This window comes from Pseudorca crassidens, chromosome 11, assembly GCF_039906515.1.
Source record: "Pseudorca crassidens isolate mPseCra1 chromosome 11, mPseCra1.hap1, whole genome shotgun sequence".
In the NCBI taxonomy this organism is placed as follows: Eukaryota; Metazoa; Chordata; class Mammalia; order Artiodactyla; family Delphinidae; genus Pseudorca; species Pseudorca crassidens.
The window spans coordinates 57,579,334-57,593,769 of record NC_090306.1 but is presented as its reverse complement, the minus strand read 5'-3'; the positions used below and the strand labels follow the sequence as shown (position 1 = coordinate 57,593,769).

The following is a 14,436-nucleotide window of genomic DNA, read 5'->3' as shown; positions in this document are numbered from 1 at the left end:
TCTGCTTGTTGTCATCTGTGAGTAAACTCTTAGCTTGGTATTAACTGAACTTGACAAATCATGAGCTAGTTGCAGTTCACAGGCCTTATTTTCTGATCCAGCCATGACTAGAGGAGCCACTAAAACTCCCAAAAATGTGAACCAAAGAGACCACCAAGTAGGAGAACTGCAAAAGCATAAGCATTAAAAAGCCTATGGGGGAGGTGGTGAGAGCACAGAAGAGTAATTTACCAGGACTTGCGTACAGGAAAGAATGAAGACTGGTGGGAAATAATTTAGACTCTGCTCCAACAGCTTAACTATCAACTTGGTTAAAAAAAGTGTTTTTTTGAAGTTCTAGCAAGATACTAGATCTATACGATAGAGAACATAGCAGAGGCTCTAAAAAGGAAAATTAACACAGAAATACTAAAGGTAGAAGAACAGAATATCCTGAGAAAAGAAAGAGTTACCTATTAAAACTTTAGTCTTTCTGACTTGGAATTTGTACATTTATATTGAACTAATAAAAGAAAATCAGTGATTGCTGAAAAATGTTTGTATTCTAAACTCTCTCCAGGCTACCAGACCAAGACTAATACCAGAAATAGATCAGGAGTAAAATTATAGTTAGAAAAGGGGAGAAAAGTAAGGTAGGACATTAAAATTTTATTCTGAAATTATCTCTGGCCACGACAATAAAATTTAACAAATATTCACTGAACAGTCTTACTCCTGTCATCAGCTGTACAATACATACAGTATCATAGAACTGGCCACTAGGATTAAAATCCACTAGAACATATTTCATGTTAAGTGGCGAGAGCAGCATCCCACAGAAATTTTTACATACATATATACACAGTCCACATTCAACCATTTTCACATATTTTCAGTACACACAGTTGCAGCATATTACAGTCACGTGTCTAAGTTGTTGCTCGATAGAAACCCAAGCCACTGCCTAGACATAACTGTAGCAGTTGAGCTGAGTATAGTTACAATTCATTTTATCTATGTCCATAGCAGAGAGATGTACAAGCCCCTAAGAAACAGAGTTCACAAATACTATTTTTTTTTTAATGCTACCACAGCATTATGTTGGGCAATATTAAAACCTTTACCAACCTAATCAGTTTTTTGTTTAAAGTCTTCTGCTTACCAGAATATTCTTGATGAAAAAAATTACAAAAATGAATGCTCTCTTGAAAATAATTCACACTTTGAAGATTCCAATATGGCCCAATGCTACTGATGCCTAAAGTGTTTCCTAACATTCTGATGGAGTCCTTCCACATGACTCCAAACCACCTAGGAAGTTTAAAAGTGGCTTAAGTGCCTTGCACCCAAATTGTAAAAATCCCTGGCCATCCTTACTAGAGCCAGGCACATATAAAAGGAATGCACTTTGGTTCATACCAAATGCCCTGGGATTAATCACACTATAAAATTAAATGGTTTGAGGTAAATTTTTACAAATACAGTTGATTTTTGTCTAGTGTTAGCATTAACAAAAAAAAATATCGTTTAAAAAATCAGTCTGATGTTAAGATACAACAAAGACCATCTTTAACCCCTTAAACATAGGAATTCCCTGTGTAACTAACCAGTGGTTACCTTTCTCGGTGCCTGACGATGACGCGCGCCTTATGGTTTCTATTAAGGCCTGTAAGTAACTGGATGTTTAAGACAGATGTATCTTTGCAGAGGTGGGTTCCATCTAGTATTCAAAGAGTTAAAGAGGCCAAAAAATGCATGCCCTACAACATGGCATTCAGAACAAAAGGCACATTGTTATCACTAAGGGCACAATTTCTCCTCTACTGTTAATCTACACTGTCTTCCATCACTGTTGTTCCACTGTTGTAGCAATACACTTAAGTGGTAATGCACGCTCTGGGGGTGCAAGAAACGGAGCCAGATGAGACCGCAACCGAAGACAAGACCACACTGTGCTCTTCCTAAATCTGAAAACAGCTCAGACATCCCTAGACAATGGTAACCTGTGAGACCAAGGACTGTTTCCAAGCCAACTCCTAGTAGCCTATCGGAGCCCTTCATTTGTGTTTTAAAATCACAAGGATGCAACAGTTTTGTTGGGTTTTTTTGACATTATAGCTAAGCTAGAATTAAAAAGCAGCTCTATCACTAAACACTGAACATGGCGGCTCTTGTGAATAAGGGAAATTTCCCTGTATTTAGGGGGTGCGGTGTTGGGGGAGCCCCAATAGTGCTGCACATTATAGTTTGGCTTAAAAGTTTCCGGTTACATTTGTGAATAGAGATAGTCACAAATGCACTGTTGGCATCTTAAGGACCAGTTTTGTGTGGTGAGGGAGAAGACAAGCAGTATTAGCCCATTTATAAATTTTCACACGGATAATCATTTTATAGGGATATTCATATTAATGGCAGGCTCAGGTTCATATATTTAAAACTAAAAGTGAAAATCTCTCAAGAGTGGATACGATGGAAGAGGAACACTGGAAGGGGAAAATAGCCTTAATGTTTTGTTTATTTTAATGACTTAAAGACGCTAACCATCTTAGGAGGCTTGTGGTTTTACAAAGCCGCTTCTTATGCCTTTAAGCCAGAATTTTAATAATAAATACACAATCTTTAAATTCTATAAGCCACTGATTGGGGGGTATCATCACATGAGCATCATTTAAAATGCAACTTACTAACATTATTGCACTTCCACAGATTACACAGAAATGTGTACAACAGGCTAAAGAATTTGACTAGGGGAAAGAAGCTATAATTTCTAGAAACAGAAGTATAAATTAATTTATCAGTGACACCCTTAAATAGTAAAGCAAATATCAACACCACTATCTTATTAATAAGCTAATCTTATTACTGATTTTTTTGGCAAATATCTGTAATAGTTCCTGAGCATTTTTCTCCACCATCAACTGACAAAGCCTCAAGATAAGTGAAGTGTTTTGTTCAAAACTACCTTTTTTTTCTTAAAAGAGAAACTGTAGGATTAATATTAAAAGAACTTAACCGGAAACTTTCTTGGCCTCGCTGGGGACCATGCTTTAAGTACTCGTAAATCAATTTACAGGCAATCAATACAATAATATCTGTGCATATAAAAGAGTATTTATCCTAATTTATACTACCCAAAACCTATTGTCCAAACAGGCAGAAATCTTTCTATATTAAATTGCACATACTAAAAAATTTTTTCCACGTGCCTTGAAATTGATATATACCACTGCTCATACATTAGTGATAAAATACTGAAATTTTCACTGTGAAAATAATTATTATTCAGAGGAGAAAATATTCTTTTACCTAACTCTCAGTTACTTTTCCAGGTAAAGTGTCATTCCCACAAAAACAATCAGTGCAATCCAAACGAAAGTAAAATAAAACAGAGGAATGTAATGTCTGTGGTTCTTCTAATGATGCATAGAGCAAATCAAACCATTTCACTTGAGGCTGAACTTTTCCTCCTTCGAATCTGTTGTTAAAATTGGCCTTGCTGAACAAGCACAATGACGTCTGTTCACGAAGAGGATTTTCAACTCTCTCTTTTTAAAGAGTTGATGCTCTCCCAGGCTAAGAGAACCTTACTGTGGCACGTGAAAAGTGTGAACTCAGTCTAATCTGCTAAACCGTCTTTGGAACTATGGAAATCCCCACCTTAAGTAGCTAGGCTGTTCTTTTTTAAAGTGGAATATGAAAAGATGGTCATAATCACAGCTAAAATGTCTCTCTTCTGTATCAGGAGTCTGGGATATATATTTGAAGGAAGAAAAAGGAATTAAATGCAAGCAACAGATGTGTGGTGAAAGAAGAACAGCAGGGAGAAGAGCAAAGAGAGGGGAGGAACAGTTCATGTAATACATTTCTAAATTTAGGTGCAAAACCAATTTTGTTAAACAAGGCTTCTTTGCAAAACAGCTCGCTGATCACATTGGAGAATCTGGAGGAACACACGTTTCCATTCATCCACCAGGTCTGCTTGGCCGGCCGTTAGAATGTCAGAATGCTAACTGGGCATTTCAACTGTGGGGATTTTATTTTGTCTCTGAGCACTATTTTAGGGAAAAATCTCTAAGGTGCAGTTTTTCTTAGAATATCATTTTCATCCTGACCATTCTCCTCCCACCATCACTACCACCTGGGTAACTTATGGAAAACGGAAGCAGGACAGGTTGCACCTGTGCATGAACCTGAAGCGTGGAGAGAGAAGGGGGGGCCTTCAGAGGCAATCACCTTGGGGAGAATATACTATGAACCATGAACACATAGTGAACGTCTTTGACACCAATCTGTAGATGCGCGGCAGTCATGACGTAATCAATGGCCTGCCACTGATGTTTATTACTCTGCCACACTAAATACAGTAAGGCTCATCGTACTTTTAGAACACAAAAAGTTTCAGAAAGTATAAAAACTTAAAGCATTGTCCCCATGTATTTTATAAAAACAAAACAAACAACCTTCTTACATTAAAATAAGTGCCAAAAAGATACAAATGAGTCGAGTTATTGAGCAAATAAAAACAGGTCTGAGCTACTCCTTTTCAACCCAGTAAGGCTCAGCAATGTCGTATCTTTCAGAATTACCAGCATCGGGGGACTGAGCTCAGCTAACAAGTTTTGGCAACACTGTCCTCTGCTGAATATTCCCATTGGCATCTGTCATCTGTGCCAAATTAGTCCTCAGTTTGGAGGCTGAGCTGGAAGGTGGAGGTAACTTGGAAATGGATGTGATAGCACCAGTGCTCTCGGTGATCCTTTTCACTGACGTCTTCTCCCCCGTCGGAGGCTTTGGCAGCCGCCTCCTCAGCCAGGGATGCCGCAAAGCCTGGCCAGGGGTCATGCGAACCGCAGGATCCCATTCTAAACACTGTTTTAAGAAGTCAAGGAAAAGGGGATCGTCACACCCCTTCAGTGCATTCCCCCACTCTCTGCTCTCCGGTGGGCCCCTCAGTTTCCCTCTCCGGGAACGGCCTCCGTTGAGAACCACGGAGCCGTCTGAGAGAGTCGTGACAGTGCAGTAACGGGGATAACCCTTGGAGCTCACAAAATTTTTGGCTCGCTTGGACGCATCCAGCAGTTTCTGGGAGGGCATGCCCAGCAGTTCAATCATACAGGCCAGCTGGTCCCCTTCATCCTCCCCAGGCAACAGGGGGTAACCAGTCAGGAGCTCCGCTAGGATGCAGCCCAGGCTCCACATGTCGATGGGCATGCCGTACCTGGCGCCGAGGATCACTTCCGGGGCCCGGTAAAAACGGGACTGGATGTACGTGTAGACCCGCTGATGCTCGTAACAACTGGAGCCAAAATCAATCACTTTAATCCCGCTTCTACCCTGCTGCTTCAGTAAAATGTTCTCGGGCTTCAAGTCACAGTGAATTATCCTGTTTTTGTGCAAAGCATCCAGGCACTGCAGGATGGAGTGGGCGAACTTGCGAACCAAAGGCAGGCTGAAGCCCTGGAACTTGTTCTTCTTGATGAGCTCGTAGAGGTTCATGCTGAGCAGCTCAAACGTCATGCAGATGTGGTTGCGGAAGGTGAAGTTCTCCAGCATGTGGATGACGTTCATGGTGTTGTCCTTGTCCTGCTTCCGCAGGTGCTCCAGGATGCGGATCTCCTCGGCCGCCTGCCGGTGGAAACGCTTCTCGTTCCTCACCATCTTCAGGGCCACGTGCTGGTGGACTTTGTGGTCATAGGCCTTGACCACCTGCCCAAAGCTCCCCTTCCCAATGACCTTGAGGACCTCGTACCTGTAAGCCACGTGATCGTGAGGCACCTGCACGTAGGATCCCTGGTCATCGTCGTAGCCACCGTTGTTCGGCCCGCCTGTCACGCCCTGGCGCTTCTTTGCGTTTGGACCCAAGAAGTATATTTCAGGGTAGCTGAAAATCTCATGGTGTTCGAAGCTGCTTAGTTTTTGCATGTATTGCTTCATCGCTTGCTCGGGTGTCATGGGGATGGCTTTCACCTTCCCCACGCCTTCCAGAGACTTCAGAGAGGTGGAGCTCCCCTGCCGCCTGTGGATGCTCTCCAACTGCCGCTCCGGCACCACCGGCAACCCCGTTTTGCCCACCGTTGTAAGCCCATTTGGTTGTGTTGTGAGCACTGTCCGCTTGTTACTGTTATCCTCAAACAGCTGCTGAACCTGGATCTGTCCATGGCTGTGGCTGCCGACGTGTAGGTGGTCATTCATTGTGTGCTTACTGCCGCCAATCTGTAATTCAGAAAGGGAACATCAAGAGAATGGAAGAGGTCTGGCTGTTCAAAAGGGATATTTTATAAATCGGCGCCCACCCTCACCTTTACAAAATCCAATTTGGTTTGAATTTACAGCCAGAATCAGGTTTCTTAAATGGAAAGAGTTGTGCACGCAGGAGGGACCTCACGAACACCCCGGCAGGGAGAGCGGACGTGACGTGGACAGCCTCAGACAGAAGTAAAGGCAGAAGAGGTTGGGGGGCTGGGGAAGGCGATCAAAGTTGGGATCCGGAAGAAAAAGACCCCCACAGCTGCTACACGTAACAAAGAGTTTGCTGTACGTGTTTTCAGGGTTCTTAGAGTAAGTCCTCAGTGGAGGCAGAGACCATGCTTCTTGCTCGTCATTCTCTACCTAAGATTCAGCACAGGGCCTGGGATATCACAGAGGTGCAATGCAGCCCATACTTGATATCAAGATGAAAGAGGACACAGAAAAAGCATGAACACGTCGGCACTCTACTGGCTCTCCCGCCCCCAGACCATAGCATTTTTCACACTTCACTTAGTAGCTTCTCTATTATCGTGAGGGCAGGGACCAGGCCGGTCTTGTTTACTACTCCTTCTCCAGTGTTTAGCTCTATTCTGAGAACACTACTGTCTTCATTCTCGGCCTTCTCCACTACCTGAAAATCGAACTAATTACACCTAGGAAAGTGCATGATCCAGAAGCAAAGAAAACTGTACTTTTAGGCTGGAAAGATTCCCATGTAGACATGCACTCTGTAGCATCTTGTAAACCCCAAACCTATTTTTAAGTTTCTGGGCTTCACTGGCTGTGATGACCATTTAAGGCCATTCAGCCCCACAAGCCAACCGCCACCCTCTTTTGGGCCTTCCTTTGGTCAATGGCTTGGCTCTCTCAAGACATGTGTTTCTCCAGGCTGCTGGGATACTCAGCTTTCTGACAAGGAATACAAAGTAGCAATTTCTATTTCGGGCACACATGCCATCCACAAACATTCCTGTCTGAACAAAACTGACGGCATAGGCCAAGGGGCCCCAGCCTTCCTACTGAGAATCTACTGGGGATTTCTTTCAAGCATTGTTATGGCCAAGAGGTGAGGGGTAGAAGAGGACTTGCAGCCAGGATCCCCTCCCAGTGAGGAAGTCTTGCCAGCCTCAGACAATCACTCACAAGTCTTAAAAGCATCCCACTAGATGATTTTTACATGAAAGCTTAAAGATCAACTTGCCTCTCACAATCCAACTCATTCCTTCAGCCAGTGTCAGCTGAGGTCTAACCACACATGTGGCAGAGTCCCTGCCCTTCAGGAGCTTACAATCAACTAGCTGAAGTCCTCTACTATCAGTACTTTTCCCATCAACTCCTCCGAAATCCTACCTCTCGGGCTTTACGTGTCACTAAATGGCGTAGAAGTGCTCTGTGTATGTAATATAATTCAGGAAGTGGTTTGGGACTACCTAGATTATAAAATGAAATTCCAAGTCCTTCTTACTAGGAGACCAAGACCTTCAAATTTTCCTTAACTGACACACAGCAGGCACAGGGACTATCTGAGGCCTGCACTTTCTCTCTGCAATCTTCTAAAACAAAGTAGAATATAGTATAGTACCTGGGCCTTTCTGAAGTATGACTTCATCGAGAGATTTTATTTCTCAGATTTCTGGAAGACTTCTAGTTGAACCCTTTTATTAAACTCACAGGTGATATTCCACGCTAAGTGAACTTATCTTCTGTCAGGTAGCTGGACAGGTTATTTTATCCTCGTTCTATGCCCAAAGCAAAGCAGTTCATATAAAGGCATTAGGAAGCCCTGGGTATATACAAAGTAGTACAGGCTTGTCCATGGATTTTTGTTCCCAAGCCTCAGTCTCTGAACCTCTCCTCCTCTCCACTACGGTCTTTCAAGCACCCGGGCATAAAAGGACCTGAAATTAGCAATATATGTCTCCTAGAGAACCATTCTCTTCAGGGCAGCTTGGAGAGATTTCAGAAGAAAAACCGACATTACCAGCATACATGCTACAAAAAGCATGAGGCTTCGTTGGGGACAAAATTAACGTTGGGGCTTTAGGAACTCCTAAAAAGAGGACAAAGTAAAACGTTCTGCGCTTCAGAAACCAACTTATTTTTGCAAGAGCAATTTTAATGTTCTGCATAATTCAAAATATCATCAAAAAAAAGCTGAGTGACTAGAACTAAAGAGAGTTTGCCAATTAACTGGATCACCTCCTGTCTTTCCAACTACCTTCTCTTGGTCTCCTCCACAACAGCAACGAAGAAGGCTTCCAGAGTTCCCCAGGGTTCAAGCCTCAAGTGGCTGGAGGCTTCTCACTCCCATGACTCTCCCTGGTCGACTATGACCACAGCCAGGGCTCCAGCAACCCCCCAGGGGCTGACATCCGCCCCATGTACACCTCTAGCTAAAAGGAGCCCGATCTATGTCTCCCGAGCTCAAGACCCCCTGTATCCAACTCCAGATCAGCTACCTTTCCCACAAGCAACTCAAACTCAACTCACGCTTTTTCTACCAAAACCATTTCCTCCTCCCACAACCCTCAATTTCTGGTCAACAAAAGGCTTCACCCCCGAATAATCACTCTTGTCTCCACGTCTCCCACACCTTCCCAAGTCACCGCGGAGCCCCGTCATTCCTATCTACCCCACTCCCCTCCATCCACGCTGCCTCACCTCACACTCCTGCTGTCTCTCACTGCGACAACCGAAGCAGGCTCTTAACATGTCCCCTTGCTTCTAAGTCTAGAATTCCTCAAGTCTCTTCTCTCCACGGTGCTTCTGGAGTTACCACTGAAAAGTGTCACTCTGACACTGCCCTTGCTTTTGCTTAAGGCCCACACAGGCACCCCATTTCCACAGATAATATGAGACCTCACAGGCAAGAACATGAGGTTCTCAAATGCAGAGCCTATATGACCCGAGTCCTTCCAGTGTCACCCACCACTGTCATATTCTCTCCGAGAATAAGCTGGATTCCCCAAAACCCATGGAGACACCACGCTCTTTTACACTCTGTTTTTGGGGAGGTTATGTTTCATAATGGTTAGGCGTCCAGGGACTTTCAATTAGATGCATGGGAAATGAATCCCAGCTCCACCACTTACTAACTGTGTCACCTTGGTCAATTTACTTAATCTCTCTAAACCTCAGTGTCCTTATCTGTAAAAAGAAGGTAACAAAGCGACCTCATTAGGGCCATTAGGAGGATTAAATAAGGTAAAAGATATAGAGTGCTTAGTATAGTATTGAGTAAAGGAGAGCTAAAGTTATTGCCCTTTCCAAATGCTGCTTGGAATCTCCTTCCTAACCAGGACTACATGGTAAACTCATACTCACCCTTCAATGCACAGTTCAACTCTCACCTCTTCTGTGAAATGGTCCCTTTCCCTTCCAGGGTGCTCATAGAGCAGTGATATATTAAAACACTTATTTCGTTTTACATACCTGTTTTCACACCTGATGTACCCACCTGGCTGTGAACAATTCCAGGGTGGGGTCACCTCTTATCTTTTTAAGTCCTTATTGACATAAACCCAACATACAGGAAGTACTCAGTCAATTTCTGTTGAGTGGAAGAACTAATTCTCACATCTCTGAGTTATTCTTAAGAACTACCTTTGTACCTTCATAAGAAAACATGAAGTTAACACCCAGGGAATTGGGACTTGTCTCCAGTGACCCAAGTCACAAGATGTTAGGCTTGCATTGCATCGGCAGAGACTTGGAAGCAAATGACAGCCCATTAAAGAGTACTTGCAGCAGAAGAGATCAACTAAACACCTAAAAGTGACATGTGGAATCTTAAAAACTTTCCAGATGTTAGGGAGATTCATTTTAGAGGCTCTAGTAAAGGAGGATTTTGAGTCTTAAACACTGTGGGACTCTACAATCACAACCCAGGTCGGAAGCGCAATTGACTGATCTATAAAAAGGGAGGAAGAAAGCCCTAGAAATGCCAAAACATTTCCACAAGACATATGCCAGGACAACACCATAAACTTAAGAATGTTTAAAACCTCTCACTCACTTTTACCTATTTGCCAATGCCTACCCAGCACAGTGCCTCTCAAATTTAAAAATACTGAATGAATGTAATTGTTAGATACCTACAACGTATGGGTTGAAGCAGAGAGACCTCCAAAAGCCCTCTTTGACAATGACACATTTTAGCATTAAAAATTATGTAAGAACAATAGTCTAGTCAATTTAGTAGTTTTAATCTCTTCCAGAAATAAAAGGGAAAACAGCACATACTTCACTGTGCTAACATTTCTGGGAGTTTTAAAACTTTGCTGAAGTCATCTTAGAAATGCTGTATAGTGTTATGGGAATAGAACTGAGTCCAAAAAGATCGGAATTCTAGCTCCTCCTCAAACACACTGACGGTCTGTGTGGCCCTGAATCAAATGTCTTTTTCTTCTATCAAACATTACTGTTTTTTAAATGGGAATATTCATTCTTCTTTGACTCCTATTATCTTATAAAGGTAAAACCGGTAATTGGAGAGTGCTTTAAATGTTAAACAGTTATGAAAGTGATACAATACTAATATTTCACAATTTAAAAAATAAGCACATTAATATCTCCCATACAACAATTAAAAAGAAAAAAAAACTAATAGGAATCAAAATAGTTATTGGGTACACTTTTAGGACAGAGATAAAATGACTAAGTATAATATATCCATGGAGATAGGGTTCAAAAGGGCAATGCACTAGATAAATTCCGAAGTTTATAATCCCTATAGTCATATGTTTATCTACCTACTGCATCATTTACAAGAGAAAATATGGGCAAACACAACGAGATTATTTTCCTCTCCGTAATGCCCTTCCCCCCACCCATTCAAAAATAGCTATTCCTAGTTGTAACTGCTGTGAAATTAAAAACTAAAAGCTTACAAAAACCTGAAAGACATATGGACACATGGATCTGCTAAGGTTCTTGCATTTATAACAAAACTAATACAATTTCCTAGAATTAGCAGTCAAGCAGTGTGTTAAAGCTGGACTCAGGAGGGCCTGGGCTTTAGCTCCAGCCTTGATAGGAGTTGGCTCAGGAGTCTTGACCAAACCAGTTCACTTGTCTGACTCTTTCCTCATCTGTAAAATGAAGGAGTAGAACCAGATAAACTCTGTGGTCCTTTTACTTGCCTGTTTGAGGAAGTCTGCAATGCTGTGCAAATAAAATCAAAACTAAAGAACAACCAAAACCCAAATTCACACTTTCAAAACCAAGCTTCTAGTGATCAACAGTTTACTGAAGTTTAGGTAAGTTAAACACAGGTAAATCTGGTAGATACCACAGCAAAATACAAGCACCATCATTAGGAGTCCCGAGAAGCACCCACACATCTTCTCATTTCTGCTCCACCACAGGCTATTCCTCTAGTATCATTTTCTGTCATCTCATTACATATTTCAGTTGCAAAGAGGCTCTGATCAAGCAAAGCCCACCCTAATATAACTGGAAGCCGGATGCAAACCAAGTAGTATTTCTTTTCCAGGTCATACCAATTCATGTGATTACATTCACACATGGAAAAAAACTGGATGTTGTATTTTCCAAATTGTCAGATGATTCCAAACCAAACTGAAACACCTAAACCCAATGGCAATTTCTCAACTAAAACATCACTGTGACAAGAACATTCAACTCTAACACACAGAATCAACAGCCTACTGATGCTCTTCCATTAACCACAGCCCAACAGATTGGTTAACTTCTGTGCAGTGAATTCTTAGCCCCTGGGTCTAGATGTGTCACGAGAGACAGAAAGAGGAGGAGAGAGAGAAAGAAAATATAAGAAGAAAACATGTTCCTGGGGAACTGTGCACAGATGTCCAGGTCTAAGAGAAAATATTCCACTCTAGCCATCCGCTTATAAATTCTCCCCATAAACAAGTTTCCCCATAACACATGACCCTCAGAGCTGCTCCTCTGAAGGCTAGAAACGGCCTTTTCTGCAAGAACTTAACTTTCACTTGGCAACCAAAGCCATATCCTTAGCAAGCACCCCTCATACAGAACCATCTTAGGCAGTTCCTCTGGAAGATCGGATCGTAAACAAGACATCGGAAGCCATCAACTCCTCCAGGGCACATCTCCCCTAGGCTGTCAGCCACCATCCAAGGGCTATCTCTGGGAGGCGAGAAAACGTACGTACTGAAATCAAGCCCAGCTTGCTGATCTCTGCAGCCACCAGTCCCGCGCCGAGCTCCCAGTTCCCTCTTGGCCCTCTGAGGGACCACGGCACCTGTCAGGTGCCCATCCCTTCCCACCTCCTTCCGAGGCAAAGCTGGCCCTTTTCTTTTCAATAATATCCAACTGCAGAATCCTACAGGGGTGGCGCGTTGTTTTGACTGCCGCTGCGGCTCTTATTTTTGTTAATGTTAATTACAATTTCTGCTGTGCTCAAACCTGTAGCACTCGTAAAACATGCTTCCACACGCGGAGGACAACTGTCAGTGCTCCCTGCTGGGTAGAGCCAGGCCCGGGATGCTCTTTGGGGCATCGATTTTCCGGGCAGGACGGCCTGGCTGTCCCCTAACACATATGTTTCTATAAATACCCACTACCCAACGTGGTGGTGGAGGGGCAGAGATGTTTATCGGGTCAGGGAAAAGGAGCTCGAGGAAGCAAGGACGGAATAAAAAGCGGGGGGGTGGTGGGGAGCGAAGAGAGAAGGAAAGCGACCAGGAGGAAGTTCCGAGGAAGAGGAGCGCAGGGGTGGGCGGGCTCCGGAGGGGAAGTGAGGGGCCCACGCCACGAATCCTCCTTTGTGGCTGCAGCTTTGGGCTCGCTCAAGTTCCAGAGGGCGGCGTCCCGGAGAGGCCACTGGCGTGGAGACACTCGCACTTCGATCTCTCTACCCTCTCCCGGCCGCATTATCCCCCAAGTCCGGGTGCCTGTGCCCCGGACCCCTCCCGCCCCTCTCCCCCCGCCGCCCGCGGCCTGGGTCTTACCGTGTGGGCTGCGGTGGCAGCGTTGCTGGCCCGGAGCGGCGGCAGGGCGATGGGGGAGGGCGGGCCGGTCCCCACTCCGCTCCGGGGAGCCCCCGCACCGAGCCCCGGGGAAGCCTGAAGCTGGCGAACGGCGCTGTCCCCTCCTCGGCCTGGCAGCCACGCGCGGGAGGAGACAAAAGAGGGTCAAGGGGGAGAAAGTCACCCGGACCCGGTGGCCCCGCCCCACCCCTCCAGGCTGCCGAGCCCGCTCTCCCCGGGGCAGAGCCGGGGACCGTGAACGCGGGCGTCCCGGAGCGGCAGGAGGCCGGGGACGCAGACACCCGGCACTCCCGCGGGGCGGGGCTCAGGCGGCTGCAAAGTTAAGTCGGGCCCCTGGCGCGCAAGCGAGTTCGCGACCCGTTGGTGGAGCCGGGCCGGGCGCGGGCCGGCGGCTCACGTTGCGGGAGGCCGCAGGCCTGGAGTTGGACTGGAATGCCGACCCGGGCGCCGCCGCCTCGCCAAGTCCCGGGCGGCGGAGGCCCGGGACGGCCCCCGGCCGGCTCGGAGGAGCCTCGGAGCTCGCGTGTAACAATGAGCGGAGCCGAGGCGAGGGCGCGCCGTCCGCCCGGGGGACCCCGCGCCGCCCCGCCGCGGCGCAGACTTTGTTCGAGGTCCCGCTGGTAGCGGGAGCCCGCGCCACGAGGGCTGGCCCGGGGGCCGCGGGGCTGCGCGCCCGGGGCGGCGCGGGGCCCGGGCCTCCTTACCGGTCGGGTAGGCGGCGGGAGCGGCGGCCGAAGGTTTCCTGGTTAACATGGCCGCTGGAGAGGAAAATGCATCTCAGGGCTGCCGTCTCCGTCTCCGTCTCCGCCGCCGCCGCCGCCGCCCGTCCTGCTGCTACTTCTCGCGGCCGCCACCGCCGCGCCTCCTGGTCGCCCCTCTCGCGGATCTCCGGCGCCTCCTCGCCGCCTCCCGTCAGCTACAGCCAGACACACACAGTCCGCTGCATCCCCTCGGCCCGGGCCCGCCGCCGCGAGCCCCCCGCTCTCCTCGCCGCCGCCGCCGTCCTCCTCTTCCTCGGGCGGCCGCAGCACCCTCCGGCCCGTGCACATGCCTCGCCCTCCCCGGCGCGCCGCGGGCCTCCCCGATTCCCTCACATAGGGCGCGGGGGAGCTGGCTGCGCCGCCTCGGCCGACTGGTTCGGGAGCCTCCTCCCGGGCCCGCGCACGCGCGCCCCCGCGCACACTAGCCAGGCGCCCGCGCACCGCGCGGCCGGGAA

At 46.5% G+C, this 14,436-nt stretch overlaps 1 protein-coding gene across 3 annotated transcripts; it reads right to left on the bottom strand.

Moving 5' to 3' along the window:
- Positions 1-628: 628 nt before the first annotated feature.
- Positions 629-14,392, bottom strand: DYRK2 (dual specificity tyrosine phosphorylation regulated kinase 2). 3 transcript variants are annotated; one of them, XM_067697259.1, is made up of 3 exons: positions 13,925-14,392; positions 13,182-13,330; positions 629-6,192 (listed from the first exon to the last, which is right to left on the bottom strand). In XM_067697259.1, the coding sequence occupies exons 1-3, from the start codon at positions 13,971-13,973 to the stop codon at positions 4,585-4,587; spliced, it is 1,806 nt and encodes a 601-aa protein (XP_067553360.1). In that variant the 5' UTR covers positions 13,974-14,392; the 3' UTR covers positions 629-4,584. The 3 variants fall into 3 exon arrangements, with proteins under 3 accessions (XP_067553360.1, XP_067553361.1, XP_067553362.1); XM_067697260.1 differs by lacking the exon at positions 13,182-13,330 and having other exon boundaries at positions 13,925-14,391; XM_067697261.1 differs by lacking the exons at positions 13,182-13,330; positions 13,925-14,392 and adding an exon at positions 12,637-12,718.
- Between the last annotated feature and the right edge of the window lie 44 nt (positions 14,393-14,436).